This window comes from Hippopotamus amphibius, chromosome 15 (assembly GCF_030028045.1).
Source record: "Hippopotamus amphibius kiboko isolate mHipAmp2 chromosome 15, mHipAmp2.hap2, whole genome shotgun sequence".
NCBI lineage: Eukaryota > Metazoa > Chordata > Mammalia > Artiodactyla > Hippopotamidae > Hippopotamus > Hippopotamus amphibius.
The window spans coordinates 24,730,280-24,757,329 of record NC_080200.1 but is presented as its reverse complement, the minus strand read 5'-3'; the positions used below and the strand labels follow the sequence as shown (position 1 = coordinate 24,757,329).

The window sequence follows — 27,050 nt, the reverse complement described above, 5'->3', positions numbered from 1 at the left end:
AAATTATAATACCTTTGAAAAATAATTATTAGCTTGTTACTGGGCTTTAATTGATACTGAACAAATGATCATAGGTTATACAATTATATTAAGGCCACAAGTGCTGATTACGCCCACAGGACTGGGCAAGCCCAAGAGTCCAGTATAATTGAGTGGAAATAGTACATTCAGGACCAAACCAAGTCAGGCCTGCAGGGCGTTGCTACCTTACATGAAAAGATTTCTGAAATGTCAATAAAGGGCGCTGAAGAACAAACTTTAGATAACACTGAAATGACAGAATCCCCAGTTAAATAGGGAAAACCTTTCAACTCTGTAACTGAAGCAGAAAAGAGGTGTGCTTGGTTTACTGATGGATCCACAAAATACGTAGGGTCAATTCGCTATTGGAAAGCAGTAGCTTATTACCCAGTCACAACTAAATGGTTAACGACTACTGGAGAAGGTAAGAGTGGTCAGTTTGCTGAATTATAAGCAGTGTATCAAGCTTTAAAACAAGAAAATTTAACAGAATGTCTTATCTATACACATTCTTGGTCTGTATCTAATGGACTGGCAACTTGGCTTCCAATGTGGGTAAAAAATAACTGGCAGATCTATTGGAAAGAGTTGTGGGGAAAGGAATTATGGGCAAATATTTGGGAAATTGTACAGAAAACTAATGTTTCAGTTTTTCATGTAGATGCTCATAGTGTTCCCAACTCCATGGAACGATGGTATAATTCAATTACAGACAAATAAACCTGCAGGCAAATGGTAGAAGTTGACCCAGATTCCAGTGATTCCAAAGGCTTGGCACTTTGGACACACCAAAAATATGGCCATGTGGGAGAAAAGGCTACATACAGGTGGGCTCAAGATTGAGGTATTTCTTTAACTGTGGATCTGGTTAAATCTGTTATTTTACAATGTTCAATTTGTCAACATGTTAAGCATAGAAGCTTGCCACAGCTGGTCAAAGGACAGTTGGCACATGGCAAGCTACCTGGGTAAATATGGCAAATTGATTATATTGGTCCATTAATTCAAGACAAAGGATGCCAATATGCATGTACTGCTGGGGACACCTATCCTGGATATTCAGTGGCAATCCCATTCAGGAAAGCCAATCAGACTGATACTATTAAAACATTGGAAATAATTAATTTATAGTATGGTGCTGCACTTCAAATCCAAAGTGATGATGGGTCACATTTTAAAGGTAAGTTGATACAAGGGTTTGCCCAGGAACATAATATACAATGGATTTTTCATATTACATACTATCCTCAAGATGCTGGTTTAACTGAAAGGATGAACGGATTGCCAAAGGAACAGCTGATTAAATTAGGACATGGTTCTTATAAAAATTGGAGGACCAATTTAACTACTGCTTTAAATATATATTTTTTTCAAGTTTTGACAATTTTACTGGAAAATAAGTACAGTCCATTGATCAATGATGCGTGCTGTACATGAATTTGGTGTCTTACTATATAAAAATATTTGGTATCTTCTGCAGAATTATATAAACAGGTTTAAAGAAAAAAAAACTTCATCATTAACCAGTATAAACATAATTTATCAAAAATGTCATTAAAAATGGCTCAATCTTTCTTCTACTGAAATTAAAATAGAAGCAGAAGGGAGAAAATAAAAATTCCATTAAGCCAGCTTTAAGAACTAGAAATGAAACACTTCATTGCATTTGCAAACTTTTCTTAAACACTTAGGATGACCAAAACAAACAAAAACAAAACCCATCAGATAATGCAGTAAAATCTAATTAATGGGGAAGGCCTGAAAGGAAGAGATGAAAGGAAACCTTAAAAGAGGTTTTCAAAAATTAAATGATAATCTGTGGACATCTTTAAATAATAAAGCACTACACAAATCTATGTTATATGTGCAAATTACTTTTGAAGGCACTGACAAAAAAGACAGACCCACACCTCTCCTGCAGAGAGCAGAGCTCCTCGCTGGAGTACTATCAAACTGAGAAAAAGAGAGCAAGTACCTCAGGACAGTTTCTTGGGGAAATCTCTTGGGGGAAGTGACTAGGAGTAAATTATGAGCTTCAGTAAAATTCTGGTCCGCTGGAGAGAATGCAAGGAGGATTTCCAGTCAGAGGAGACAGGAATGAGAGGCAGAGATAGAGAGGCACTGGGGACAAGTGTAAAGGTGAACAACTTGGGGATTCGCACAGCAGAACTGAGGGGCCCAGCTGTGTGGGGTGGTGGGGAGATGCTAGTAGGGGAATGTGGGCTTTAGCTCCTCAATCAGGAGGAGCCCATGAAGGTGTTCTAGTAAGGGCAGGATGAGATTAGGGCAGTATTGTATGAAGGATGCTTCATCTGTGGGCTGTGTGTGTGACAGAGTGTAAGGAGGAGGTGACTTGGAAGTTGTACGTCCAAAGAAGTGACAAGTCAAGTAAAATGCAGAAGAATAAGGTGGAACCGAATGGTTACTCCAGGGGGAAGGCATTAAGAGGTGGTCCAATTCTCTGCTACTCTTGTTCTCAAAATCCTCTCTCTCCTACAAAAAGCTAAGGTTATTTCAAACCCTTTGAATCCTGGAGAATTCCTTTGTTCATTGAAATGACAGTTTTAATGGTCTGTGAAAGGAAATTGTCTTTGGAAAGTGACTGTGTTAAGGGGTATGGGAAATGCAAGGCAAATGGAAAGTTCTCCAAGAATGCTTCTAATTTCTCTGGGAAGTATGGGTCGCATTGTGCCTGCATCAATGTCCAGGAGAACCACTCAAGGACCAGTGACCCTGCTGTCCCCAGACTGGGCCACAGCCCTACCCTCAGACTATGGGTGACTTTCTAAAGCCACCTATAGATGGTGAATAGTTCCTGCATGTTCACTCCTCGTCTGCTGGCCTAGTGCCTTTTCTCAGCAGTTCAAACATTCAGATGGCATCTGTTGCCTTGTTAAAGGACTTCCCAAGCCCTCTGCTCTGAGTTGCCCTGGCCACAGGGCAACTGTCACCACATCCTGCTCCCTTAACAATCTGATTCTAGGTGACCTCAGGGATAAGGGACTATACAGGTGTGTGGTATGACTGTACAAGTCAGTGAGGCCCAGCCCAGCCTGCAATACCCAAAGACAGGAGTCACCAAAGAACTCTCCGCCGAGCTTCTCCACTACCCAAGAGGCACATGGATCTCCAGTGGCTGTTTTTCCTTGGAGTCCGGCTGAGTGGCTGGGGACAGCAGCTGGTCCTTGGCTGAAGGTGGCTGGCGCTGGACCGGCATGTGGTACCTGACCTTCTTCCAGAACCTTGAGTTTGTAGACTGCGACCCCACTCTAATGTCCCCTGACCAGCGTATGGCCCCCTGTTTCTGCTTAATGAATTTAATGGATTCTGGCATTTTCTCATAGTCTGGGATTTTCTCCAGCTCCAGCAGGACAACTTTAATTCCTTCCTGAATGAGAGCATTGTACATGGCTATCTGCTCTTCAGATGAATTCCCCAGCCATCTAAATCCCGATACTTCTTGGACCAAAATGATAATCAGTCTTCTGCTTTTCTTTATGTTTTCATTAGCAACCTCAACAATGCTTTCCCCAACGAAGTCATCTCTGCCACAGATGAACAGTTTATATCCACACTGTTTTTCTAAGACCTCAGGCAAGACTTTAAACACAAAAATATCTGAGTTAGAGGTGGACCCTTCCCCAGGGGTCGTTGGACACAGTATGTATGCATCATATGTCTTTCTATCTGAAGCTTTTCTCCGGAGAAAACCATAGAAAGAATCTCTGTACCAAAGCACAATGTCAACCTTGAAGACTTTATAGATGAAAACAGAGCATGTAATTACCAAGGTTAACATGACAAATATACCAATCGTGGGCGTCTGGAAATCAGGGACTGGATGTATTAACTGGATATATGCTGTACTCTTTCCTTCTGCATTCTTGGTTAAACAGATAAATGGATGTAGCAAAAATTTACTTTCCACTACTATAATATTAAGCTGTGCAATGATTGTACTCCTTCTCCTGTTTACAGGATTCTGCACATATGTAAACTCTTCCATCATCACAGGCTCATATTCCTTAATTGCTGACCCATTCCACCTCCAGTAGACAAAGTTTCTTGATTGGCCGGTAACATTGCAGATTAATTGGAGCCAGGATCCCAAGACCACTTCCAACGTCTCATTAGCTGGATGCACAATCTCAGGTCTCGTGTTCCTGGCTTTCATTTGCAACTGTATTCAGAGTATTAAATAAGATAGAAGGCTTTGATGTCTTGCAGTCTGGCTTATTAACTCTTTCTGTAACCCCGAGGAAGTATGTTTTAATTTTCTGAAACAGGGTGGAGGCCTTCAGCTGTGGATCAGAAAAGGCCAGCGGGCCCCTGGGGTGAAGCAGCCCAGTCACTGTGGAGAAAGCCTTCTCTTGTAGGAAGTGGTCCTGCTTCTCAGAAGGGAGTCACCATCTTCAAGAGGCGTATCTACCTGGGGGCCCCTCGGGTTGCCGAGCGGGGAGGCCGTCTGAAATTACTGCCTTCAGAATACCAAGACTTTATTTAATAAACTTGAAATAGTCATCTCAACAGATGCAATAGCCAGACTTGGGTTTTCCTGATGGAGAGGGCTGAAGGGCAAGCATTTTGTTTTAGGCATCATGCTGGATGTCTTTACACCCCAGGGAGAGGGTTGGCATAACCAGAGGCAGGCCTTATGACAAAGCATGTTCCCACCTACTAAACATGCTTCTCACCTTATTTTACTGCTGGGACTGTGAGCAGGTTACCTCCTTTCCTCCTTTCCCAGGCCTTCTAGATAAATAGGGCTATGGGAAGGACACTGATGGGGACCATTTTTACACACAGTTGTAGCAAGTTTCTGGGATTCTTAAGAGTTGCTTTATGATCAAGTTCTGTCCATAGCTCTCAAGATAGAACATTTTCATTAGGGTTTTGACCTAGGGAAAGGGGGATGGTGTGGTTAGTATCTGCATGAATTTCAGAGAAACACTAAAGGGTGTCAAGGCTGACAAGGCATGAAGCCCAACACTCTAATTCAGCAGACTGCAGTCTCTGCTCAGGGCTCCAAATGAGAAGTTAAGCTGCAGCTGTTTTACATACTCCTGGAAAGAGTAAACTGAAGACTGACAATGAGGGAATTCCAACCATGTTTCCCAGTTCTCACTGGTGGAAGTGGCTTCATTTATCACCAGTTGAATGGACAGTCTGGGGAGGGCAAGATTCACCAGGTCCTGGGGCTGTGGCGGGTGGAAGCCAGGAGAGATAATTCATTTTGGGAACCAACCAAATATGGTCTGGTGAGTGAACTGAACAGACCAGGAGGGGAATGCAACAAGAACAGAACTAGAAGAAAGGACTTCAGAATGTTGGCAACTCACAAATTCTTCTGTGTTAGAAGCCTGATGCTGGAATGTGGCAATAAAGGATTGGCTGGATCCATTTTGGGCCCAAATGTAAAACTTTCTAGGTACAGAGGAAAAAAGATGCGACAGACAAAGAAAAGGGGAGAAGACAGAAAGTAAGGGGCGGGGCGGGGGGGCAAGAATATTCATTGAGGGTCAGAAAAGAGGAAAAAGGGGTAGTTCGAAGTAAAACAGAAGAAATGACAGTAAGTGGAGAGAAAAAAACAGGAATAAGAAAGAACAGAGATTAGAGGGAAAGAATAAACCAAGGAAGTGGAGCAGGATGAGAGGAAAGCAGCAGGGAATTCTAAATGGAGAGTCCTAGCTTGCCAGGAAATAGGAGAAAAATGTAGGGGGCCTGTGGTGGGAATGGGGAGGACTCTTCCTTACTCTTCAGTCCTCATTTCAGGTTCTTGGATGAGGTGGTGTTGGCTTGGATGGCCAGTGATTTGTCAGCACTCTCTACTTGCCCTTCTGGCTTCTTCACCTCTCATCTACATTTGAATACACAAGCACAACCCTGCAAAGACCTGGTACAAGGGATGAAGGTAACTAAGAGGAAAAATACTGAACTAGGGGTGGAGGGGAGGAGACAGGACACTTCCTCTATTGGAGGAACCCTTTATTTTTCTGAGCTTTCCTCACCCATCACATCCACCCCACGCAGCAGCACGTAAGAAACCAAGTTCTACTGAGAGCAAATCAGACTTCCCTTTATTTCCATCTTCACCAGGCGGTGAGGCATAAGGGGTGGTCCAGGTGTCTGGATTCTAGCCTCCCACGTTTGCTTGGGCCTTTTCCTGAGCCCATGACATCCCTGCCTGATTCTTAAATGTTTCTTCCTTTCCTGGGCATTTACTCTGGAAACACCTTCATTTCTTCCGCAACACACCAAAGGCCCAGGTGCACGTACTTCTGCTACTGCCTGGATGGTAACCTAGCTCTATCTGTAAATCCGCGATTTTCCGCAAGCATTCGGCAGCGGGGCCTGTCCCCAGGGGACCCCAGGCAGTGCCCCCTCCTCTGGACTAGTACGGGCAGCGCGCGTGCCACCCGCCGGCCACGCACCAGGAAGGAGGACGTGCGGGTACGAGGCGCAGCTCTCAGGGACAGGAGCGACCCGAGCGCGGCGCGGATCTCAGCAGGCCCTACGGCCCGGCGCTCGCCGCGTAGGCCCGCGCCTTCCCGCCTGAGCCGGGTCACCACCTCGCGCGCGATCTGGTTGAAGAGGTCCCGCTCCACCACGCGCAGGACGACCACGGCGTCGCTGGACAGCTACTGCTTCAGTACCTGGAACACAAGGTCTGCCCGCGACCGACGTCGTGTGCTCCGCTGCGCCCCCTGCCGCAAGGGCGGAAAGGACCCCTGCTGCTTCAACATTCCCTTAGGCTTCTTTCTCTCTCAGGTCCTCCGCCCTCCAGGGCAGGGACCTAGGTCTCCAGACACAGGACGGGGGAGGGACCCTACCACTTTCGGAGGGGCAGCTCGCGCGTTTATATACAGTCCCGCCCCGCCCACATGCCCTCACAGAGGGCCGTGGCGGGCCACGCTCAGGTGTGATTGGCCGCAGGGCGCAAGCACCGCCCACTGATGGTCACAAACGGGGTAAGGCTCTAGGATATGCTAATTAGCTGGAGAAAACAGCTGCTGGAAGCTGATTGGATTAAGGGGAGACAAAGGGTGGGGGGAAGGACTCCTGCATAGATTTGGGGCCTGAGCAGAGCTAATCCTGTCTGTGGGTTTTATGAAATTTAGGGCATAAGCTGCCTGTGCAGTGCTCCTTCTCCACTCCAAATGAGTCTTCTCAGGATTTCCGATCAACCGGCTGATTACAACGCAGTAGCAGTTTGGCTCTTCTTGGACCAGCGGAGTGGAAGGTGATTTTTCTATTTAGAGAGAATGTATTGAGAACTCAAAGGCTATGGCAATATTATTAGATATGGCTTTCCCCAAGACAGGAGATAAGAAGGAAGCTAGGGTGCCATCTAGAGTCCAGGAAAAATAAATGTCATGAAGATAAATGTAATGTCCCCCACATAGACCCCTATTGCCAAATCTGCCTACCTGTCCATCCATGCTGAATAAAAGCACGGAGACAGAGAACTGGACAATAAGAAATTAGAGAGGCTTTTTATTTTCTTTGCCAGGGGAAGGGAAGGCACAGTGGGCTAATGCCTCAAGAGCTGTGCCTCTCTCCTTGGGGAATCAGAGAAGATTTTATACCTAGGGCTTGCAGTCCAGGGTATATGGTGAGGATCAAAGTAGTGAAGGTCTTGCATTTCTTTTCTTCATGGCCAAAGCTGGCATCAGTGGCTCAGCAACTGGGTCTGGTGTCCCCCGAAGGTATCTGGCCCCGTGACTTTCTTTTCAAAATGAATAGTGCTACAAGGGAGTGTAAGGGGAGAGGAAATACCAGGTGCAAAGGGTAATTTGTACGGCCAGAGAGTAATCAGCTTTATGAAGCTCAAGTCTAGCTACAAGTGTTTGTTGGTAGTAACAGCTAAAGAATAAACAAGATTGTTTAACTCTTTCAGGCCTGTTTATGTTGTTTCCCCAGCCTGTTCATTGTTTCCTTATTTTTCCTGGTTATCGGGGGGGGGGGGGGGGGGGGACCTCATTTCTATTTTTGTTGGCAATAAATTTCCCACTGTTAGTTTATTTCCTCTGTATCGTTGGAGGAAGGGAATGGACATCATTCTTGTCTGGCTGAGGACAAAACTTCAGTTTTGGTACATTTGACAAACACCAGCTGTCCAGCCCAGGGGCCTATTTCCTACTTCATTCCTATGCCCAGCTCACAAGTTCATGTGGAGACTTAGGAACTTAACTTGAAAAAAGAATTGGCAGTTTCAAGAGACCATAAACTCTGTGTAACTCAACAGAGCTACAAAAAGCTCCAAAAAGTTCAAGTTTAATCTTAACCTTTGTAATGGGGTGATAAATTGGAACTCTTAAAGTCTCAGATTGGGCTAAGGTAGCACTAAAGGCAGAGAACAAATATAGAGAATCCCCCTTCCCCTCAATGCTAAAGAAGTTAGTGCTTCTCTTCAGGATTTATTACAAAGGAGGGTGACTATTGAGAGGCTTGGCTCATCCCTTAGTGCAGTGATGTAAGAAATTGAAGAGGGACTTCCTAGGTGGCACAGTGGTTAAGAATCTGCCTGCCAATGCAGGGAACATGGGTTCGATCCATACCCCAGGAAGATATCACATGCCATGGAGCAACTAAGCCCGTGCGCCACAACTATTGAGCCCATGTGCCACAACTACTGAAGCCCACACGCCTAGAGCTCGTGCTCCGCAATGAGAGGCCACCACAATGAGGAGCCCGTGTACCACAATGAAGAGTAGCCCCTGCTTGCTGCAGCTAGAGAAAGCCTCGTGTGCAGCAATGAAGACCCAGCACAGCCAATAAATAAATAAATACATTTATAAAAAATAGAAAAGAAATTGAAGAGAGGCTGAGAGAAAAAAAGGAGGATTTCTTTGGAGAGGGTTATTGGAGGATTAAAGAGTTCAGAGCTTAATTATTTTGAACAGTATCAGACTGAGAGAACCAAGAGTGTTCTTGGGTCTCAAATCAAGTAAAGGACGTTTTATTATCTAAGAGTAGCTGAGAATTATGGAACCCGCTTGTGAGTTCATCCACGGGACAGAGAAACTAGGATTTTGCAGATGTTTTGTAAGGGACCATGAGGGGAAAGAATAAAGTCTTTTTTTCTGTCTGTCTCCTGTGGAGTCCTGTTCTTTTGATTAGTGAAGGATCTTCATTAATTAGTAAAGTATCTGGAATAAGGTGGGTGATCTTTCTTCCAACCTTATATTAGGCAGACAAATATCATGTTGAGTCATTGGTACCACAATTCAAGAGTATGATACCAGCAGGACATACTGGCTTCATCCTAAAGGATAGATTATGATTGGACACCATGTCATTTGGGCTGTGTGTCCCACAGAGGAGAAGCCTGGGATAGCCAACAATCATCATAGACTAACAACAAACACACAAGCAAATAAGTTCCTAAACTGATTTCAGAGAACTATAGTGCTATGAAGGAGAGGATACAGTGGGGCAGAGAATGACACAAAGGACCAGAGTAGGTGATCTTAGAGCTGAGATTTACATAAGGAAACAACCCCATGAAGAACTGGGGAGTGGATGCTATGCAGAGAAGGAACTCCCTCCAGCATGCCTGGTACATATGAGAAATAGCAAAAAAGTGGGAATAGTAGCACAGAGTGGACAAAGTGAGGAAAGGTGGGGGAGGCCAGAGAGGCAGCCAAGGGCCAGACCACACAGGCCTTGAGGCCATAGTGAGGGTTTTGGATTGCACTGGTGAACATGAAAGGTTTTAAGTTTGCTCCTTCTTGCTTTGTGAGGGTGAGAGTGGAAAGAAGCAGATCAAGCTGGCAAATACTTTACAGATGTGATTGTCTTAGGATATTAAGTTGAGATTATTTGGATTATCTAAGTGGGTCCAAAAGCCTTTACAACTGTCCCTGTAAAAGAGAAGAAGAGGGAGATTTGATACAGACAAGAGAGGAGGTAGCAATGTGACCAGGGAGACAGAGATTGGAGTCATATGGCCACAGGCCTGGGGATGCTAGGTCATCACTAGAAGCTACAAGAGGCAAGGAAAAGATTTCCTCCAGAAACTTTATAGGAAATATGGCCCAGATGAGAGCTTGATACTAACTTCCAGCCACCACGACTGAGTAAAAAAGTGTCTGCTGTTTTTAGCCACCAAGTTTGTGGTGATGTTACAGTAACCACATAAAACTAATACAGGTGACTTGGAGTAGGATTTTAGCAGTGGAGAGGGCCAGACATGATTAGATTCAAGATATATTTTTGCAGATAGTATCATCAGGACTAGCTGATGTATCAATATATAGTGTTGGTATCACAGAAGAGTCAAGGATCTTTCCCAGGTTTTTGTTCTGAACAAGTGGGTGGATGATGACAACATTTACTGAGATAGGAAAGGGGCAAAGATTGTTGTGTTTTGTGTTGGCCACAGTCACGTTTGAGAAAATATCAACTAGCTTTTGTCACTGTTCTTTATGTGTCAGGCACTGCTCTAATTCTTGACTCAGTTATCAGTGTAAAGTGGGCAGTTGGATATGAGTCTCGAGCAGAAAGAAAGCGAAGCGGGAAAAATAAACTGGGAGTCATCACTGTACTGTATTTAAAGCCATGAGGACAAATATATCAGACAAGAAGGAAGAAAAAAAGAAGACTTGGTCCAGAAGAGAGAGGACTTGGTCTAGGGACAAAGCCCAAGCCAGGGGACACTCAAATCTATGTTTTGCTGAGACAGTGGATGAGGATCCAACAAAGGAAAGGAGGAGCTGATGAGGAGGGAGGAAAACCAGGAGTGTGTGAAGTCACAGAGGACAATCTATGGGTGTAGGGGGTGGGGTATGGAGGTAAATATCTACATTGTCAGATGTTGCTCTAGGGGTAGAGAGGCAGACAGAGAACAGACCACTGCCTTTAGCAAACTGGCTGCCCCAAATGGCCTTCACAAGTGCCATTCTGTTAGGGAAAACACAGATTGTAACCTCCCACCCTGGCCAGGCAGAGAATAACAATTTGCATGAGTTACTTTATGACAGGTCACCAGCAACTGGAAGAATATGGAAAAGGTCAAAAGGAAATGCCAGCCTACATGTCCTGTCCACCTCCCACAATTCTCCTCACCTGAGCTTATCTTGGCTGAGACATGTGCACGCCACCAAAAGGACCCTGAGTCAGCGTGATTGGCCAGAGACAACCCAGAAACCCACCCCATGACCATAAAACCCGAGAGACCCAGAGCCACGTGGCAGAGGCGTCCTCGTGGGTTCCCTTACCCTCCTGCTCTCCACCCAGGCATCCCTTCCTAATAAAGTCTCTTCCTGTGTCAGCACGTGTCTCCTCGGATAATTCATTTCTGAGTGTTAGACAAGAGCCCATTCTTGGGCCCTGGAAGGGGTCTCCCTTCCTGTATCAATTCCAGTGCTTCGGTGGAGAGAACACCTCCACCGAAGTCAACTGAAGAGAGAATGGACATGCGAACAGTCCACAACAAACCTAGGCAACTTTTCAAATGATTTTTGACGGGGAACAGGGGGAATTGCCCATAGGTGGTTCTTTCCTTGGGACTGTGGAGATGGCTTTAATTGGTTTTAAAGGCTGATTCTGCAGCACGTGTTCGCTTCTTGGAGGCAACTCGTAAGAGAAAATCAAAGGTGAAGTACAAAGTTGAAACAATTGCAGAGGCCACATCCCTGGGTAGGTTGAAGACACCGGGGTCCGCGCACGGGAGGAGGGCTTGGCCCTATTTATTCCATTTCCTCAAGCCTTTGGCCACAAAGCACAGGTGCTCGTTGCGGAAACAACCCGTCCACAACCTGCGAAGGGTTCAGCAACTGGCGAGGGCATTTCCTGCGGGAACCACGGCTCCCAGCAGGCGTTGCGCTGGGCGGCCAGTGCGCAGGCGCGCGCAACCTGCCTCCGACTCTTCCCTCCCCCGCAAGCCCCGGCCCCAGTTCCAGGCTGGAGCCACCGACGCGAAGGGGGACGGGTTCCTCTTAAAAGAGAAACGGCTGCGGCGCGCGCGAGGTGGGCCCCTGTCCTCCCGTCGCTCTCCGGGCCTGCGCGCGACGCGGGGGAGGCGCAGGCGCAGTCGGGATGAGGGCGGGTGGGGGCGCTCAGGTAAGGCCGGGGTGGGGGTGGGCCGCGGCGGGAACCCTGGGCGGCCTGGGAGCTGCCTTAGGAATTGGCCTATCCGACGCGGCGTGAGTGATCCGTGGGGCGGCCCGAGACGGAGTAGGGGGGCTCCCTCCGGACCCCCGCTCCCCGCCCCCCTGCCCCGGCTCCACCCACAACGACCCAACTATGAGGAGCTCTCCCGATGCACACGACTGCTCCTTTCCTCATCAACCAGTGAAGACCCGCGCCCTTTTCAAGACGAAACTGCTGCCTTACCTTCTGCCCCGCCCTAGTTGAAATGTCCTTACCTATAGCCCCAGTTATGCATGTCAGTGGGCCCAGGATCTGGCCGTTCTGACTTTGATGCAGGCCCCGTCCCTCCCACCCCCACGACACCCACGCCAAAGCGCTAGTTTACACGTCCCGTAATGTGAACAGAGGTGGTTTGGAGCCAGTGGCAGCGAATGCAATGGTTTAGTTCTGCCCGCAGTTCACCGATGAGGAAACCGAGGCTCCAGCGGAGGGTGGAGCCGGGGCCTCAGGCCCCGGATCAGGTCGGCCCACACGCGTGTCTCCTCCACCCCGCAGGCCCTTGTACTCATGGCTGCCTCCCCTGCGGACGCGTCCCGCAGGCGGCGGGAGAAGCGGAGGCAGCTGGATGCGCGCCGCAGCAAGTGCCGCATCCGCCTGGGCGGCCACATGGAGCAGTGGTGCCTCCTCAAGGAGCAGCTGGGCTTCTCCCTGCACTCGCAGCTGGCCAAGTTCCTGTTGGACCGGTTAGGGGCAGGGTGAAGGGTTCTGGGGGAGGGCACCCAGGCTGCAACATCCAGCGCCCTATCCGTCCCCTCTCCCCCACACCAGGTGCTGGCCTGCTGCTCTTTCCCATTGGCAGATTTCTCACTTCAGCAGTAAGGCCAGTGTGATTTGTGGCCTCCCAGGGTCTCCCCCCACCTCTTGGTCCCCAGAGAATAGGGGACCCATTAAATGTTCTAATGCCCAGAGCTGAGGGCAGTTGGCCACATGGGCCCCCACCTGACCTGCCTCTTGTCCCCCTGGCAGGTACACTTCTTCAGGCTGCGTGCTTTGTGCAGGTGGGTAGGGAATGGCTAGGGGTTGAGGATTAGGAACCAGAGAGGGAAGAGGGGCAACAGGTAGTGGTGTGACCCAGAAACTCCCTTCCTAAGGGGATTGGATCCGAGGGAGCCTTGAGTGAGGTTGGGAAGAGACGTGGGAGTTGGGGAGCCCAAGGGGTCAGCCTGTGGAGAAGGGAGTAATATCTCAGAACCCTGGGGTTTGGGCTCTGAAGAATGGTAAACTGGATTAGGGACCAGGGCTGCCCAGGGGGTTGGGGTACAGGACTGTCTGAGTGTGGCTCTCCAGGATGAGAGGAGAGGGCTCCCAGCTCACCCTGACTGTTGCCTTCACTGCTCTAGGTCCTGAGCCTATGGCCCCCAAGGGTCTGCAGTATCTGGTGCTCCTGTCTCATGCTCACAGTCGAGAGTGCAGCCTGGTGCCTGGGCTGCGGGGACCTGGGGGCCGAGATGGGGGGCTTGTGTGGGAGTGCTCAGCCGGCCACACCTTCTCCTGGGGTCCCTCTTCAGGCCCCACATCTCCAGAGGAGCCCAGTCTGGCCCCCCTTCCAAGTACTGGCCAGAGAAGCTGGTGCCCAGAGGCCAGGAGTGGGCAGGAACCTGCAGGTAGGCTGTGGGAAGAAGAGTTATGGAGGAAAAGGAGGGAAAAAGGTTCTTATCTCTGTAGCTCAGAACCCCATTCTTTAAAAATAATCCTTCCTCAGTGGAAAAACTCTATGTTGACAAGGAAATATACCCTCATATTTTTAAGAATGAAAAGCAAAATACAGAATTGGATGTGTGGTATGTTACCATTGGTGGAAAAATAAGAGGAGAAAGGAAAATATTTGTACATATTTATGTATGTATAAAATATTTCTAGAAGAGAATGTGGGAAACCAGGTTACCTGTAGGAAGAATGAGGTGGCTGGGGAATAGTACTGGAAAGGAGACTTTTCACAGTGTACCGTTTTATGCTTTTTTTTTTTAACCATATGAATGTACCATCTTTTTTTTTTTTTAACCATATGAATGTACCAACAGCCCCTCCCACTCCAGTAGCCTCTTCCCCCCTTCCTTCTTCCTAAGAGTCTTCCCACCACTTCAGACCTTAGAACTCCACCTGTCCTCATCCCTCCAGTGCAGAGTTCCTTCCCCTTTGACCCTGCCTTTGCCAACAGGTTTGGAATCTAAGCACGATGAGAGGACTGAGGAGGCTAGGTCGCCCAGGTGAGTTTGGGGTTGGGGGGGCAGGATAGACCTGGGTGGACAACAGGAGTGAGGGAGCAGGACCTCATACTTACCTTCCTTGGACCTGCAGAGGGGTGGGACCCCCACCGGAGACCTTCCCATCCCTAGGAGAAGAAGACAGGGAAGAGGAAGATGAGGATGAAGAGGAGATGCTCAGTGATGCCAGTCCATGGACCTACAGCTCCTCCCCAGATGAGCAAGTTGGGACTGAGGGAGGATGCTAAGCAGATCAGGAGGAGGGAGGGGGTGACTGGCTGGGGAACCCAGAGCTTTGCAGATTTGAGGGAGGGGCTTGGTGGAGAAGGCAGGGTAGCCTTTGGGGAAGGCAGAAAGAACTAGAGGCTTTGAATTGGGTGGAAAGGAGTGAAGTTAGGCTCTGGGGGAGAATGAAGGCTGAAAACAGGTATGAATAGGGAGCCTGGGGTAGGAGTAGGGTTGTTCTGAGTTTGGGGTCTTTGCAATTTAGGGGTTGGGGTTGGGCTGGGGCTGGCTGAGGATCCAGGGAGATAATGCCTTCCTCCTCTTCATTCTCCTTTCAGCAGTGAGCCAGATGCCCCCAGACCACCCCCTTCCCCTGTCACCCATGCACTTAAGGATGGGGAGACACCCCTGGCCCCTGCAGTTGTCCCAACTCCTCTTGCTTCGCCATCCTCATCAGCATCCTCATTGGGTTCTGGAGCTCCTCTGCCTGTGGAAGTCAGGATACAGCCAGAGCTCAGTGGGACCCCTCAAGCTGACCAGCAGACTGAGCCTCTGGCCAGGTAACCTGATGGCTGAGACAGAGGGCAGGGGCGTCCTGGGACCTGGTCCTCCCTCGAGGCCCTCTGCTCCCTCTTTGCTGCCCGTAGCCCTGGGAGTCAGGCTCAGTCTGCTCTGGCCTCGACATGGGATGAGGACACTGCTCAGATTGGCCCCAAGAGAATTAGGTAGGACTGGGGGAAAGGGCTCTGGGTAGGGGAGGGAGAAGAGAGAGGTGGAGGAGAGCCTGCTCAAGTCTTCATGCTTCCTATTCTCCTCCCCCCAGGAAAGCTGCCAAAAGAGAGCTGCTGCCCTGTGACTTCCCTGGCTGTGGAAGGATCTTCTCAAACCGGCAGTATTTGAATGTGAGGGTGTGAGGGGTACAGGTTGACTTCTGTGTAGCCTCATGGATGGAGGAGAAGGGCTGAAGGAGAAGCTGAGGCAAAGAAGCCAGGGGTATGGGAGGAATTCAGAGCCAGGGAGAGAAGAGTTGGGATGCATGTGCAGAGCTTGCCTACAGTTAATAGTCACTAATCCAGATGACTGGCAGATAAGGCAGAGAACCAAGCCTCAGGTGCACAGCTGCTGCCCACTACTGATTGTTGCATAGGCCCTCTGATGACCACGTGGAGATGACGGTGGCATTCTTCAGGCTTTTGCGGTGCTAGGGACTGTTCTGAGCACTTGATGTGTGTCAAGTCTTTTGATGTTCTCAACATTCCTGTGGAGTGGGTGCTGATACTGTTCCTGCTTTGCAGATGAGGAAACCAAGGAACACAGAAAGGTTAAGCATTGTCCAGGGCTCCTCAGCTAGTGTGTCATGGTGCTGGGGTTCCTCAGTCTATCAGGCTGCCTTGCCCTGCCGGCTCATGTGGGTGGTCCTCACTCCAGGAGGATTAGGAGACAGTCGTGTCCCCAGTGTCACTGCAGGAGGGGTTTGAGGCACAGAGAGGGAAGAGTCCCAGCCCCACACTCAGCCAGAGCTCTCATGGGGTTCTGTGGCTGGGGGAGGACCCAGAGCAGAGGGATGGTGAGGCCTGGGTGGATGATATTTGGGAGAGGGGGAAGGTCCCCAAGTGGCGGTGAAGCTCTTGGCTTCTGAGAAGATCATTCAGCAGGGCTGGTCAAACATACTTGAGTCTGTTAGTGGAGGAGACTGAAGTAGCCCCCGGCAGCAGTTTAATTATGGGAAAATGGGATTATGGAGAAAGGGAAAGCCCATGCAACTTAGTGAGCCAGGATGTGAAATTAGACCAGATAAAAAGAGAAATATTTCCCAGAAATACTTGGGGAGTTAAGATTGAAGAACACACTATCCTTAAAAGTGTTCTAGGTTGAGAGAGAGAGAGAGAGTTTTTCCAAAGCAGATTTAGAAGAAAATGATATAATCCTATGGCAAGCTATTAATAAAAAATTGGCCACCTGAATGATACTGTTGTGCATTGGTATTGATACCAAGGAGAATAATCATACCCACCCAAAATGTGTTCCCATCCCTGGCAGATGGCAAATCCAAGGTTAGGGAACTAAGAGTATCACCAGAACTGCACTTTTTTTTTTTTTTTTTTCAGGGAACGGGCATTGCTAGGTGAGGTTGTGCCAGGGAGGTGAGATCATGGAAATTGAGGGCAGGATAGGGTGAGGGCAGAGTTTGGGGTCAGGAAGGGATGGGATTGGGATGCTCATGTATAGGTGAGGACTGGCCAGGATGATGTGAGCTGGTGGTAACAAGGAGAACTGTTGGTGGAGAGGACAGAAGAGCCTGCCTGCTGCGTCAGCTCTGGTGGTTGCCCTGAGGAGACCATGTGCTTTCTTCCCTAGCACCACAAGAAGTACCAGCATATCCACCAAAAGTCCTTCTCCTGCCCAGAGCCGGCCTGTGGGAAGTCCTTCAACTTTAAGAAACACCTGAAGGAGCATGTGAAACTGCACAGTGGTGAGTGGTGGAAATGCCTCCTCACCTCCCCACTGTGGATCCTCTCATCTCCCTCTGTGTGTCCCTTCACCTCCTCCTGTGAGTCCCTTCACCTCCCTCTGTGAGTCACTTCACCTTCCCCCATGGGTCCCTTCTCTTCCCCCATGGGTCCCTTCATCTCTCCTGTGGGGCCCATCACCTCCCTCTGTGAGTCCCTTCGCCTTCCCTGTGAGCCCCATCACCTCCTATCTGCAGGTCTTGTCACACCGCTCTGGGATAACTCACACACTCATCCTGTACTCTCTGTGTGTTGAGATCCTGCCTGCTTGAAACTGTTCTAGGTGCTGGGATACAGCAGTGAATAAAGCAGGCAGTACTCACCTTGTAAGATGTCCACTCTAGTGACACAGGGCTACAAAGAGCTGTGAAAGGTGCTTTGAGCAAAGACCTAAGCGAAGGAAAGAATGGAGGCTTCACCACATTCCTGGGCAGCACATGAAAGGACCCTAAACTGGCATCTGTAGGCATGTTCCAGGAATGGAGCAGAGGCCAGGAGGTTAGAAAGGAAGGAAGAGAGGTCAGATAGGTGCTAGGGGCCTGCAAGACCACCATCAGGTTGACTTGGCTCTTGGCCAAATGTGATGGGCACAGTGTGGTGGAGGGAGGGACACAACTGATTTTAAAAGGAGCATTGTGACTGCCACAGGGAAAATAGGGGGACTGCAGGAATGTGCAGTGCACAGTGATGGCGACCTGGACAGTGGAGTTGGTGAGAAGTGGCTGGAGACTGACAAGAAAGTGAAGATGAAGCCAGGGCTATTGTGGGAAGAAGAGATTGTCCATGTGGAGTTGGGGGTGACTTGGAGGATTCCAGCCTGAGCAACTGGGCAGAAGGTGATGTGATTCCCTGAAAATGAGGGAGAAGCGGGCTTCAGGAAAGGTACATGACATTTTATTTGGGACATGCTAATTAGGTATCCCAGAAAATGTGAATCTGGAGTTCAGGGGAGATGTTGGGCAAAAACAAAGTGTTCATTGTGAGCACATGGGCGGTGTTTAGAGCCATGGGTGGAGTGTCCCTACAAGTAGTGAGCATAGGTAGAGAAGAGGTCTGAGCAGGGCAGGTGGGAAGGGCAGCTACAGAGGGGCCAGTGAGGCAGGTGAAGAGAGTGGTATCTGAGGAGCCAAGGGCAGAAAGTGCTCCAGGGGGGAGGGAGGGGTGAGATGTGCCAGTGCTGCAGAGCTGAGTGAGATGAGGATAGGGACAGGCCACCAGACAGGGTGGTGGCAAGCCATCCTTGACAAGATGACAAAATGGCATGTGACAAGGGAGGTGACAGTCAGAATGGAGTGGGTTCAGAGCAGAGAGGAGCTAAAGAAGTGAAGACATACCCCCCAAAAAATAATAAATAAATAAATAAATAAATAAATAAAAGTGAAGACAGCAAGTACGGACAACGCTTTGGAGTTTTGCTGTGAAGACAAGCAGAGAAATGGGTATAAGCTGGAGGGCTGTGAGCCTGAGCACAGAGATGGGAACGATCCCACAGAGAGGAAAGGCTTGCTGATGCCAGGGTGGGTTGGGCAACGTTAAGTCAGTGAGGAGGGGTGCATCTGAGCACAGTTGGAGGGCAGCCACAGGGAGGCAAGGACTGTTCACGTATATGGGCACAGAAGCAAGTTGGCTGGTAGATTAAGTGGGGGGAGGATGTGGGCATTCTTTCCTGGCTGCTTTCTTCTTGGTAACTTACAAAACCGAGGCCACTGCTGAGTGAGATTGGTAGAAAGAAGAGGTTGTGTGGAAAGTGCCCTTCTGGACTGTATAAAGTGGGAGAGTGGACTGACAGAGGAAATGCAGAGACATTTTGTGTGTGGGGTTGGCGGGGTGAGGCTTGAGACTTGTAGTCGTATATGAAAGTAAGCTCATGGTGGGGTTGGGGGGAGGTTTATAGGTTGTGTTTCTGTTCCCCTCGGCACATGTGTGCAGGCCTGGAGCAGGCCAAGAGTTGTATTTATCCTCAGCTGGGTTTTAACCAAGCAGGTACAGCTGAGGAAGAGAGGGACAGGTGAGTTGGTAGTGTGAGTGAAGGAAGGCTACAAAGATGCTCTGGAAATGAACTGGGCAAAGAGATGGGAGGGGGACAGTGGGAAAGCAGTGGGCTGCTGTCCTGGCAGCCTGGAATCATGGGATTACTGTAATAGGACAAGGTAGGAGGCCCTGGCTGGAACTGGGATGCTTGAAATTGTCATCTCAGGGTGGCGCAGTAATGCAGCATGACCTGGGAGTGGTGGCTGAGAAGGGTGGGGAGGCCAGGTCAGTGAAGGTTAGGGAACAGGGGAGTGGAGTACTGGACATGTAGGAAACAGACTGACAGCAGTGGTAGTAACTGAGGAGAGGGTCTGGAGCCAGAGTTGTGTGGAGTACAGGAGAGTGATGGGGATGATGGCTGTAGGTGTGTGTGTGTGGCAGGTGTATACAGAGCAGTGGCGGGACAGAGGTCTACAGGATGCCATGAAAAGCAAGGCTACCTCCTCTTCTGCAGGAGATACAGGAGAAAAACCACAGCAGGCCTGTGAGAACTGATGCAGATGGGTGATGGGCAGGTGCTATTAGCGCTGGCCGAAGGGGAGTGGGGGCAGGTTCAGGGAGAAAGGAGACAGAGTTGGCTTTTGACATCCACAGGGCGTCTGACAGGTCACAGGGCACTGTTGAGGGGCTGGGAGGAGTGAGATATGCAGGCTGAATAGGGACAGTACTCCTTTGGGGGACAGTGGATGGGGGTGGGCCAAGGAGGGGCCTCAGCTTGGGGATGGATACTGGATTATCCCCCATGTGCCCACAGATACCCGAGACTACATTTGTGAGTTCTGCGCCCGGTCTTTCCGCACCAGCAGCAACTTGGTCATCCACCGGCGCATCCATACTGGAGAGAAACCCCTGCAGTGAGTGTGGGAAAGGGAGCCTAGGGTGGGGTGAAGTGGGGAGGTGCTGGTAGGACACCTGGGCAGCTGGGACCAGGAGGAACCCCTGGGTAATTCAAGATGGGCTGAGGCCCCTTCCTTCCCTCTGTTGTCCCTGGCTCAGGTGTGAGATCTGCGGGTTCACCTGCCGCCAGAAGGCATCCCTGAATTGGCACCGGCGCAAGCATGCAGAGACGGTGGCTGCCTTGCGATTCCCCTGTGAGTTCTGCGGCAAGCGCTTTGAGAAGCCAGACAGTGTCACAGCTCACTGTAGCAAAAGCCACCCTGCCTTACTCCTGGCCCCACAAGAATTATCTAGTCCATTGGAGTCCTGTTCCAGCATCTCTGCCCCTGCATCCCTGGGGGCTGATGAGGGATCCAGGCCCTCTCTGGCTTCTCAGGCTCCCACCCTGCTCCCTTAGCAGTGAGCACTGTAAAGGAACAAGGGCCAGATGCCTGGTCCCTGGGAACTAGGGTGATGGGGAGTGCAGGGCAGGGGCAAGACTGGGCTCTAAGGGAGCCAGGCTACTTTAGTCTTCCTAAAGGACAGAATAAACCCAGTATTTTACATGGATATATGTTGGCAGAGCAAGTGTTTTGGCACCTGAGGTACAGGAATCTTGATTCTTTTGGAAGCAGGCTCTGCTAGAATGTGCCTGAGTGCCCCCTAAATGCAGGTCCTGTTCCTCTCTCTGCAAGTCCCACCTGCCCCCACCCTGAGGGCCCAGCTTTCTTTCCCAATTCACTTTGGAACTCCCTTTTCTGTGGGGTGTCACATCCACTCTTGCATTCAAGCAAGGCAGAGTGTGACAGTATGGAGAGCACTAGGTCATTCCAGAGGGATGGGCTGGAGTAGAATTAGAGGTATGTGTTCCTGGGCCACATTTGTACTCTCCATTAACCAAAAGAACCAAGTATATAGTGGCTTCTGAAGAGTCTTGCCTTCCAGTGGAAAAATGAGAGGGCTATACATGCAAGATTGCTGAGCTAACTTGGGAAGGGACCAGAGACCTTTTAATTTTGAAAGGGCCTGTGTCTTGGGTGACTCCTGAAGCCTGCAAATACAGCAGCCTCAGGTTTAACAAAGGGAGCTCTTGGCATCTGGAACTCAAACAATTCTTTATTTCACCACTTGCAAGCAAAAAAATTGCTGGCCAATTCCAGGGAATTTTCAACCCTGCAGTCGCCTCTGTGGAGCTCAGTTTCCCCATGGTTCCAAGCTTAATTTGTGTATAACATTCTTACTCCACTTGGCAGTGCCCAGCTTTGTGGACCCGTGTGGTCTTGACTCAGGTCCCAGGGCTAATGTCCCCCACCTGGAGAACACAGTCCTGAGAGGCACCTTGATCTGTACACCAACAGGTCTGTCCCATGGGACAGGTGGGTGGCCATGCTGAGGGCTCCTGCCCACCTTTACATGGTGTAAAGCACTTCTCTGGGTGCTTCTGGTGTGCAGTTATCTTTCAGTGAAGTGAGCTCTCCCACTATCTGCAAATTTCCCATCTCTCAGAAGCTGAGGGAGAAAGCAGAGAGACTAACAGTCAGGTGAAAGAAAGAGGCAAGAAGACCACAGGGCAGGTGGCATGTGACTCTAGCCACATCTGTGGTCATTACCTGAAGAGGCAGGACACCAGAAGTACCCGGAAAGAAGAGGTAGAGGAGACTCGGGCTGGAAAAAGGAGATGGGACAAGAGAAGACAGAACACTGATGGGAAAACAGGAAACACCTGAGAGCACAGCAGCAGGACTGGGACACACCAATACATGGGTGCTATTCCAGACGTGGGGTCTGGGAGGTTCTTCCTGCACCTACACCTCAGAGGGGCAGAAGGAAGGACTGAGAATAGGCAAAGAGTTGACAAGGGAAGTAGGTGTAGGGGGCAGCGAGAGGCCAGGTGAAGTGCTACCAGCAGAGATGGAGAAAGGTGATATGCCACGCCATCTCCACAGAACTCCATCTGCGAGTCGTCCCACTGTCCCTATGGCACTATTAAAGTGCTTGTCTGGCCCACTCCAGAGAAGTCGCTCAGCAAGTCTCTCTCAACTGGGACACAAAAAGTCCTGGCTCCTCCTCTCCTGCTTGCCCAGCAAAGATGAGGGCAGTGCCTGCCTTGGCCTGAGTGTCAGCCGCAGCAGTAGCAGCAGCGGCGCGGGCACGTGTGTGGGCCCGCTGGTGCTGCGACAGGGAGCGGCTGTGGCTGAAACACTTGCCACACTCCGCACATTCAGCCGGCCGCTCGCCCAGGTGCGTCTTGCGGTGTAGTGCCAGCTTGGAGCCCACACTGAAGGCTTTGCCACACTCAGGGCACTTGTGGGGCTTGTGGCCAGCATGGTTGCGCCGGTGCACGTTGAGGTTGGACACGCACGTGAAGTGCTTGTCGCACACCTCACAGCGGTAGGGCTTCTCGCCTGTGTGTGTGCGCCTGTGCTTCGTGAGGTCCGAGCGGTCGCTGAAGCAGCGGCCACACTCGGCACACGGGAAGGGCCTCTCGCCTGTGTGGATGCGCTGGTGCACCACCAGGTCGGAGCGCTGCCCAAAGCCCTTGCCACATGTGGCGCATGCGTGTGGCCGCTCTCCCTGGTGGCTGCGCCGATGACGCAGCAGCGTGGAGCTCTCGCTGAATCGGCGCCCGCAGTCGCCGCAGGCGTAGGGCTTCTCACCCGTGTGCGTGCGCTGATGGCGCACCAGCGTGGCGCTCTCCAAGAAGCCCTTGCCGCATTCCGGACATTTGAAAGGTTTCTCACCCGAGTGCGTCTGCAGGTGTCGCGTTAGCGTGGAGCTCTTGCCAAAGCTCTTGCCACACACACCACACTGGTGTGCGTCCGCGGCCCCTGTCTGCCGGAGTGTGGAGTCACCAGGGCTCCTGGCCGCGTGGACACGCAGATGGCTCCGAAGGCCCGCGCCGCTGCTGAAGGCCCGCGGGCACTGTGTGCAGCGGTGGAGCCTGTCAGCGGGCACGGCCGCTGTCCCCCATGGATGCGCCCGTGCCTGGTGGAAGCGCAGCGCGCTCTGGCGGAAGGCACGAGGGCACAGCGGACAGCGGCGGGGCCGCTCGGGAGGGTGCCACTGGCGCCTGTGCAGCAGCAGAGCCGGAAGGTGTGGGAAGCAGCGGCCGCAAGCTCGGCAGCGGCAGGAGCGGCTGCGCCGCCTGTGTGCGTTCTGGTGCAGGTCAAGGCGGCCGCTGTGGCGGAAGCTCTGGCCACACTCACTGCAGATGTAGAGCGTCTGGCCCGCATGAGCGCGTCGGTGCACACGGAGGTCTGCGGCCTTTGCGCAGCGCTCGCCGCACTCTAGACAGCGGAAGCAGCTATCACCACCATGAGCACGCTCATGCCGCAGCAGCACCGAACTGTAGCGGAAGCTCTTGCCACACTCACTGCACCCATAAGGCCTGCCCGCCGCTGCCTCTGATGCAGCGAACATGGTGAGGGCCAGGCCGGGCGCCCTCAGGGTGCAGCGTGCCACTCACACTCCGGAGTCCACCTCCTCGAGCTGAGAGTTATTTTCAGTTTTCTTAAGGCCTAGAAAGGGAAAGGTAGCAGAGAGAAGAAAGGGAGGCCTGGAAAACTGGTCTGCGGATTCCAGGGTTCCTTCTCTCATGGCAGGTGCTGTGGATGTTTCAGAGGTGGACTGCAGCTAGGTTTACCATGTACCATGAGCCCTGCAGGGAGAAGGTCATTGTGAGCCCCAGCAACATCTAGGACAGCTACACATTGGGGAATGGAAGGGCAAGTATAGGCTCCCTGTTTTCTGTAACTTCCTCAGCTAGGCTATCTCCCGAATTCCATTCTCTAAGAGGAGGTAAAGCCATGGGAGTCCTAGAAATATGGGGGGGGGGGGGGGTCCTTGAGCCACCAGGAAGGGCAGGAGGGACTCAGAGGGGAGTTTGCCTCCAGTACACTGCTTGGAAGGGGAGGAAGAGTTTCGAGCTTGTTTTATGGCCTTAGACCAGGGATCTTAGCCTGGAGTTGCACTAGGAAGTGACCAAGGAGGGATGGGCAATGAGAAGTCCCCTGAGCCTAAACCACATCAACACCTTCTTCCGAAGACCCAGGGTTTCCGGAGGAACCAGTGTGAACCCAGCCAGGCCTAGGCTGGAAGCAGTGAAGCATAAACCTATCCAGCAGCAGCAGCCTGAGCAAAAGGCTCAGGAAGGCCTGGGACCTGGGCAAGGGAAGGTATCTGAGCAAACCCAAAGTATTCCTGCTTGGCTTTGGATAGCACCTGATAAACAATCACTCCACACTAGTACACAGTCTCAAAGTTCTCTGGCCTAACCTTAAGAAAGCAACTCAGGACCCAGGAAAGGGGTGAAAAGGAAGCGTGAATAATTCACAAAGAATTTTATCAAAGTTAATGGCATTATCGAAGAAGCACTTTTCACATTTCTAGGGAAGGCTGAGCATAAGGAATAGACATCCTTTTTAATTCTCAGGGCATCCATGTTGTTGGCAAACATTCTGCAGACTTTCTTCATTGCCCTGGCTCCAGAGATCTGAGAACCTGCAGTAGAAAAGAAGCCCCTTTATGAGGATGGAATCTGCTCTGCTATTCTCCTTATCTCACATGGTATCCTTGAATCCTTCTGACAAGTTGGCACAGGTGGCTGTCTGTGAGCAGGGTCAGCATTTGTGCACAGAACTTCCTGTACCCTTTATTTAGAGCAAAAATTGGGCTGCTCTCCTCACCTGGCTGGCCTCACCACTGACTATTTCCCTCAAGACCCATGGATCTGTCCCAGCTCAGTTCAGTGGGACATGGGAGACAGGTATAGTCACTATCAGTTATAGGCCATGTCACCCAACAGATCAGAGACAGGAAGCAAACAAAATAGACATCAGTCATTTTCTTATTAGCAGATGGAAACTCATCAGAAATACCCAGAGCCGTGGTTAAAACACCCCATAGATGGGGTCCTCACCTTTTGGATGCAAATGGGGTCAACTGAAAAAAGCCTTTAAAACTACAGACCTGCAGGGGTAGGCTCGGAAGCTTCTGCTCCCCTCCTTATGGCGCAGGAGTGGCGGATGTGGGATGTTTTCTCCCTGTACTGCTGGAGCAGGATGTGCTGTGCCCTGCAGAGGGGATAAAATAAGAGGGACAATGTGAATTTAAACTGAGCAGAGGGGACAGATTCAGGAAGAGAAAGAAGAAGGAAACATTTCCTGGAAGAGGGTATTTTTTAAATGGATATCTTCAAATACAAAAAACTAACAAGAATAGTATCATATATCACTCACTGCACCTTCAGCATCTATTTACATTTTGCTATTTGCTATTTTATTTCATCTATGACACTCCTCCTCACCCTAGCGCAGCCCATACACTTTATTTTTATTTTTATTTTTTTTGTGGCACGGCGAGGGGGTCGGCGCAGTGCTGTTGTCTGGAATATTACGGCGAGCGGGTCGGCGCAGTGCTGTTGTCTGGAATATTTTAAATCCCAGACATCTTATTCAAAGAAGATGAGTTTTAAAATCTGCAAGCAGGGGCAAGAGCCCCTCTGCAGACCTGAAAGCAGACTTTAGAGGGAATCTCTTAGTTCTTCCAGAGAGTTTTCAGCCCAGACACTTGCTTGGGCTGCTGATGATTCTAGCTCGTCAAATTCAAAGGGATGTTTGCCCTCGTGTGAATAAAACCTTCTCTCAAGGGTCAGTGGTTGATCCCAAATGCCAAAGACAGCGATGCTTATGTCCCAGTGAGTGTTCCCCCTCACCTGAGTGTCTCTGGAGACCCTGGCATCTCAGGCCAAGTTTCTGAGATCGTACCCTCTGCCAGACTACTGCCTTCAAGGGCACATGCCCAAGGAAGGTAAGACAAATGCACAAACAAAAACATGCACACATAAATGATATATAAACAAAGATACCATTTCACCCCATTACAGACATGGAATAAGAGGCCCTGGTCAAAGGTGCAGGTCTGATGCTTGAGTGCCAGTGTGTATCCTTCAAGTCTCTCTTCTGTACCTCACCCCATGCTGAAGCTTGCCCTGGAAGGAAAGGGTCTATGCCTGGGAGGAAATCTGAAAGAAAAAAAAAAATATTACTGTGCCAAAAGAAGAACAATTTCTAGACTGTCCTAACCATCATTTTCCTGATTGGGTTTTGAAGTTGTTATACCACCAAATTTCTTTGACTTGGGGAAATAAATACAAGGGAGGCTTCAAAAGAGGGAAGGGGGTTATTATGTGTGAATTGATGAAAAGTCCTAATTGTCCAATACTTTAAAGTATTTTTAGTAACTTTCAAGCATTTAATACTTACAAATTTATTATATGTAACTAATAAAAGACAAGATAAGGTAATGGCAAAAATTAATATTCACAATAAAGATAAATTTCCCAGTTTTGTATACCACAAAACTTGTTTCTTAATAGCTATTGCAGGCATTTCATGCCATATCTAACTGTTCACAGGAGTGTTGGACTTAATCAGGATTTAGTACATTTACTAACAATCAACTGTGAGAGAAGTGTAGTTCTTTTTCTTCTGAGTTGTGATGTTCAGTCAATACGACGATTTTCTTCCCTGGTTATCTTTTCTGCCAGGCCAGCATCTCTGGGGCATGATGAAGAGGCGAGTGATCACCTCACAACTCCTCCATCTTGAAGCCAGAGTTGGATAAAACTGGTCTGGGCTGCAGGAGTGGGTCTCAGCTGTGCTGTGCACTACAGTAGCCACAAGCCACATGTGGCAACTGAAACTTGAAATGTGGTTGGTCTAACCTGAGATGTGCTATAAGGGTCAAATTCACTCCTAACTTCAAAGACTTAGTATGAAAAAAGAATGCAAAATATCTCATTAATAATGTTTAATGTTGACTATATGTTGAAATAACATTTTAGATATATTGGGTTAAATAAATACATTTTTAAAATTTCACCTGTTTTTAAGAAAAGTGATGATTACAAATGTGGCTCACATTTTTGTTCTATTACATAGTGTTTGCCAAATGGCCTTTCCAAATCCTGGAACAATATGCAAAGGGAGGCTGACCCACCTCACAGTTCCTGGAGGTGATTGCATGGGAA

General features: G+C 49.7%; 3 protein-coding genes across 15 annotated transcripts; 1 reads left to right on the top strand and 2 right to left on the bottom strand.

The window, feature by feature from the left end:
• Positions 1-2,174: 2,174 nt before the first annotated feature.
• Positions 2,175-7,460, bottom strand: LOC130836395 (interleukin-1 receptor type 1-like). Its single transcript, XM_057708431.1, has 3 exons — positions 7,449-7,460; positions 6,453-6,659; positions 2,175-4,201 (listed from the first exon to the last, which is right to left on the bottom strand). Exons 1-3 carry the CDS (start codon positions 7,458-7,460, stop codon positions 3,128-3,130), a joined length of 1,293 nt encoding a protein of 430 aa, XP_057564414.1. The 3' UTR covers positions 2,175-3,127.
• A 4,396-nt stretch (positions 7,461-11,856) lies between these two features.
• Positions 11,857-27,050, top strand: ZNF692 (zinc finger protein 692). Of its 10 annotated transcripts, none has more exons than XM_057708986.1 (13): positions 11,857-11,991; positions 12,670-12,857; positions 13,141-13,172; positions 13,515-13,778; positions 14,333-14,381; positions 14,473-14,598; positions 14,942-15,163; positions 15,251-15,328; positions 15,427-15,505; positions 16,962-17,076; positions 19,899-19,998; positions 20,141-20,235; positions 26,962-27,050. In XM_057708986.1, the coding sequence occupies exons 2-13, from the start codon at positions 12,682-12,684 to the stop codon at positions 27,012-27,014; spliced, it is 1,389 nt and encodes a 462-aa protein (XP_057564969.1). In that variant the 5' UTR covers positions 11,857-11,991; positions 12,670-12,681; the 3' UTR covers positions 27,015-27,050. The 10 variants fall into 10 exon arrangements, with proteins under 10 accessions (XP_057564969.1, XP_057564968.1, XP_057564966.1 ...); XM_057708985.1 differs by lacking the exon at positions 26,962-27,050 and adding an exon at positions 26,568-26,864; XM_057708983.1 differs by lacking the exon at positions 26,962-27,050 and adding an exon at positions 25,668-25,777.
• On the bottom strand, positions 21,460-26,022 carry ZNF672 (zinc finger protein 672). 4 transcript variants are annotated; one of them, XM_057708990.1, is made up of 3 exons: positions 25,887-26,022; positions 24,989-25,092; positions 21,982-23,678 (listed from the first exon to the last, which is right to left on the bottom strand). In XM_057708990.1, the coding sequence occupies exon 3, from the start codon at positions 23,438-23,440 to the stop codon at positions 22,043-22,045; it is 1,398 nt and encodes a 465-aa protein (XP_057564973.1). In that variant the 5' UTR covers positions 23,441-23,678; positions 24,989-25,092; positions 25,887-26,022; the 3' UTR covers positions 21,982-22,042. The 4 variants fall into 4 exon arrangements, 3 of the variants coding, with proteins under 3 accessions (XP_057564973.1, XP_057564975.1, XP_057564974.1); XM_057708992.1 differs by having other exon boundaries at positions 21,982-23,538; XR_009049190.1 differs by lacking the exons at positions 24,989-25,092; positions 25,887-26,022 and adding an exon at positions 21,460-21,529 and having other exon boundaries at positions 21,631-23,821.

What these genes read in the sequence shown, in the direction of transcription:
- LOC130836395 (XM_057708431.1), bottom strand. An exon ending in CCCGCACGTCCTCCTTCCTG is followed by an intron (nt 4,202 to 6,452) that starts GTGCGTGGCCGG and finishes CTCTGAATACAG; the next exon opens with TTGCAAATGAAAGCCAGGAA.
- ZNF692 (XM_057708980.1), top strand. Translation starts at nt 12,682, where the DNA reads ATGGCTGCCTCCCCTGCGGACGCGTCCCGCAGGCGGCGGGAGAAGCGG. An exon ending in CAGACTGAGCCTCTGGCCAG is followed by an intron (nt 15,164 to 15,250) that starts GTAACCTGATGG and finishes TGCTGCCCGTAG; the next exon opens with CCCTGGGAGTCAGGCTCAGT. An exon ending in GCATGTGAAACTGCACAGTG is followed by an intron (nt 17,077 to 19,898) that starts GTGAGTGGTGGA and finishes ATGTGCCCACAG; the next exon opens with ATACCCGAGACTACATTTGT.
- ZNF672 (XM_057708990.1), bottom strand. Translation starts at nt 23,440, where the DNA reads ATGTTCGCTGCATCAGAGGCAGCGGCGGGCAGGCCTTATGGGTGCAGT.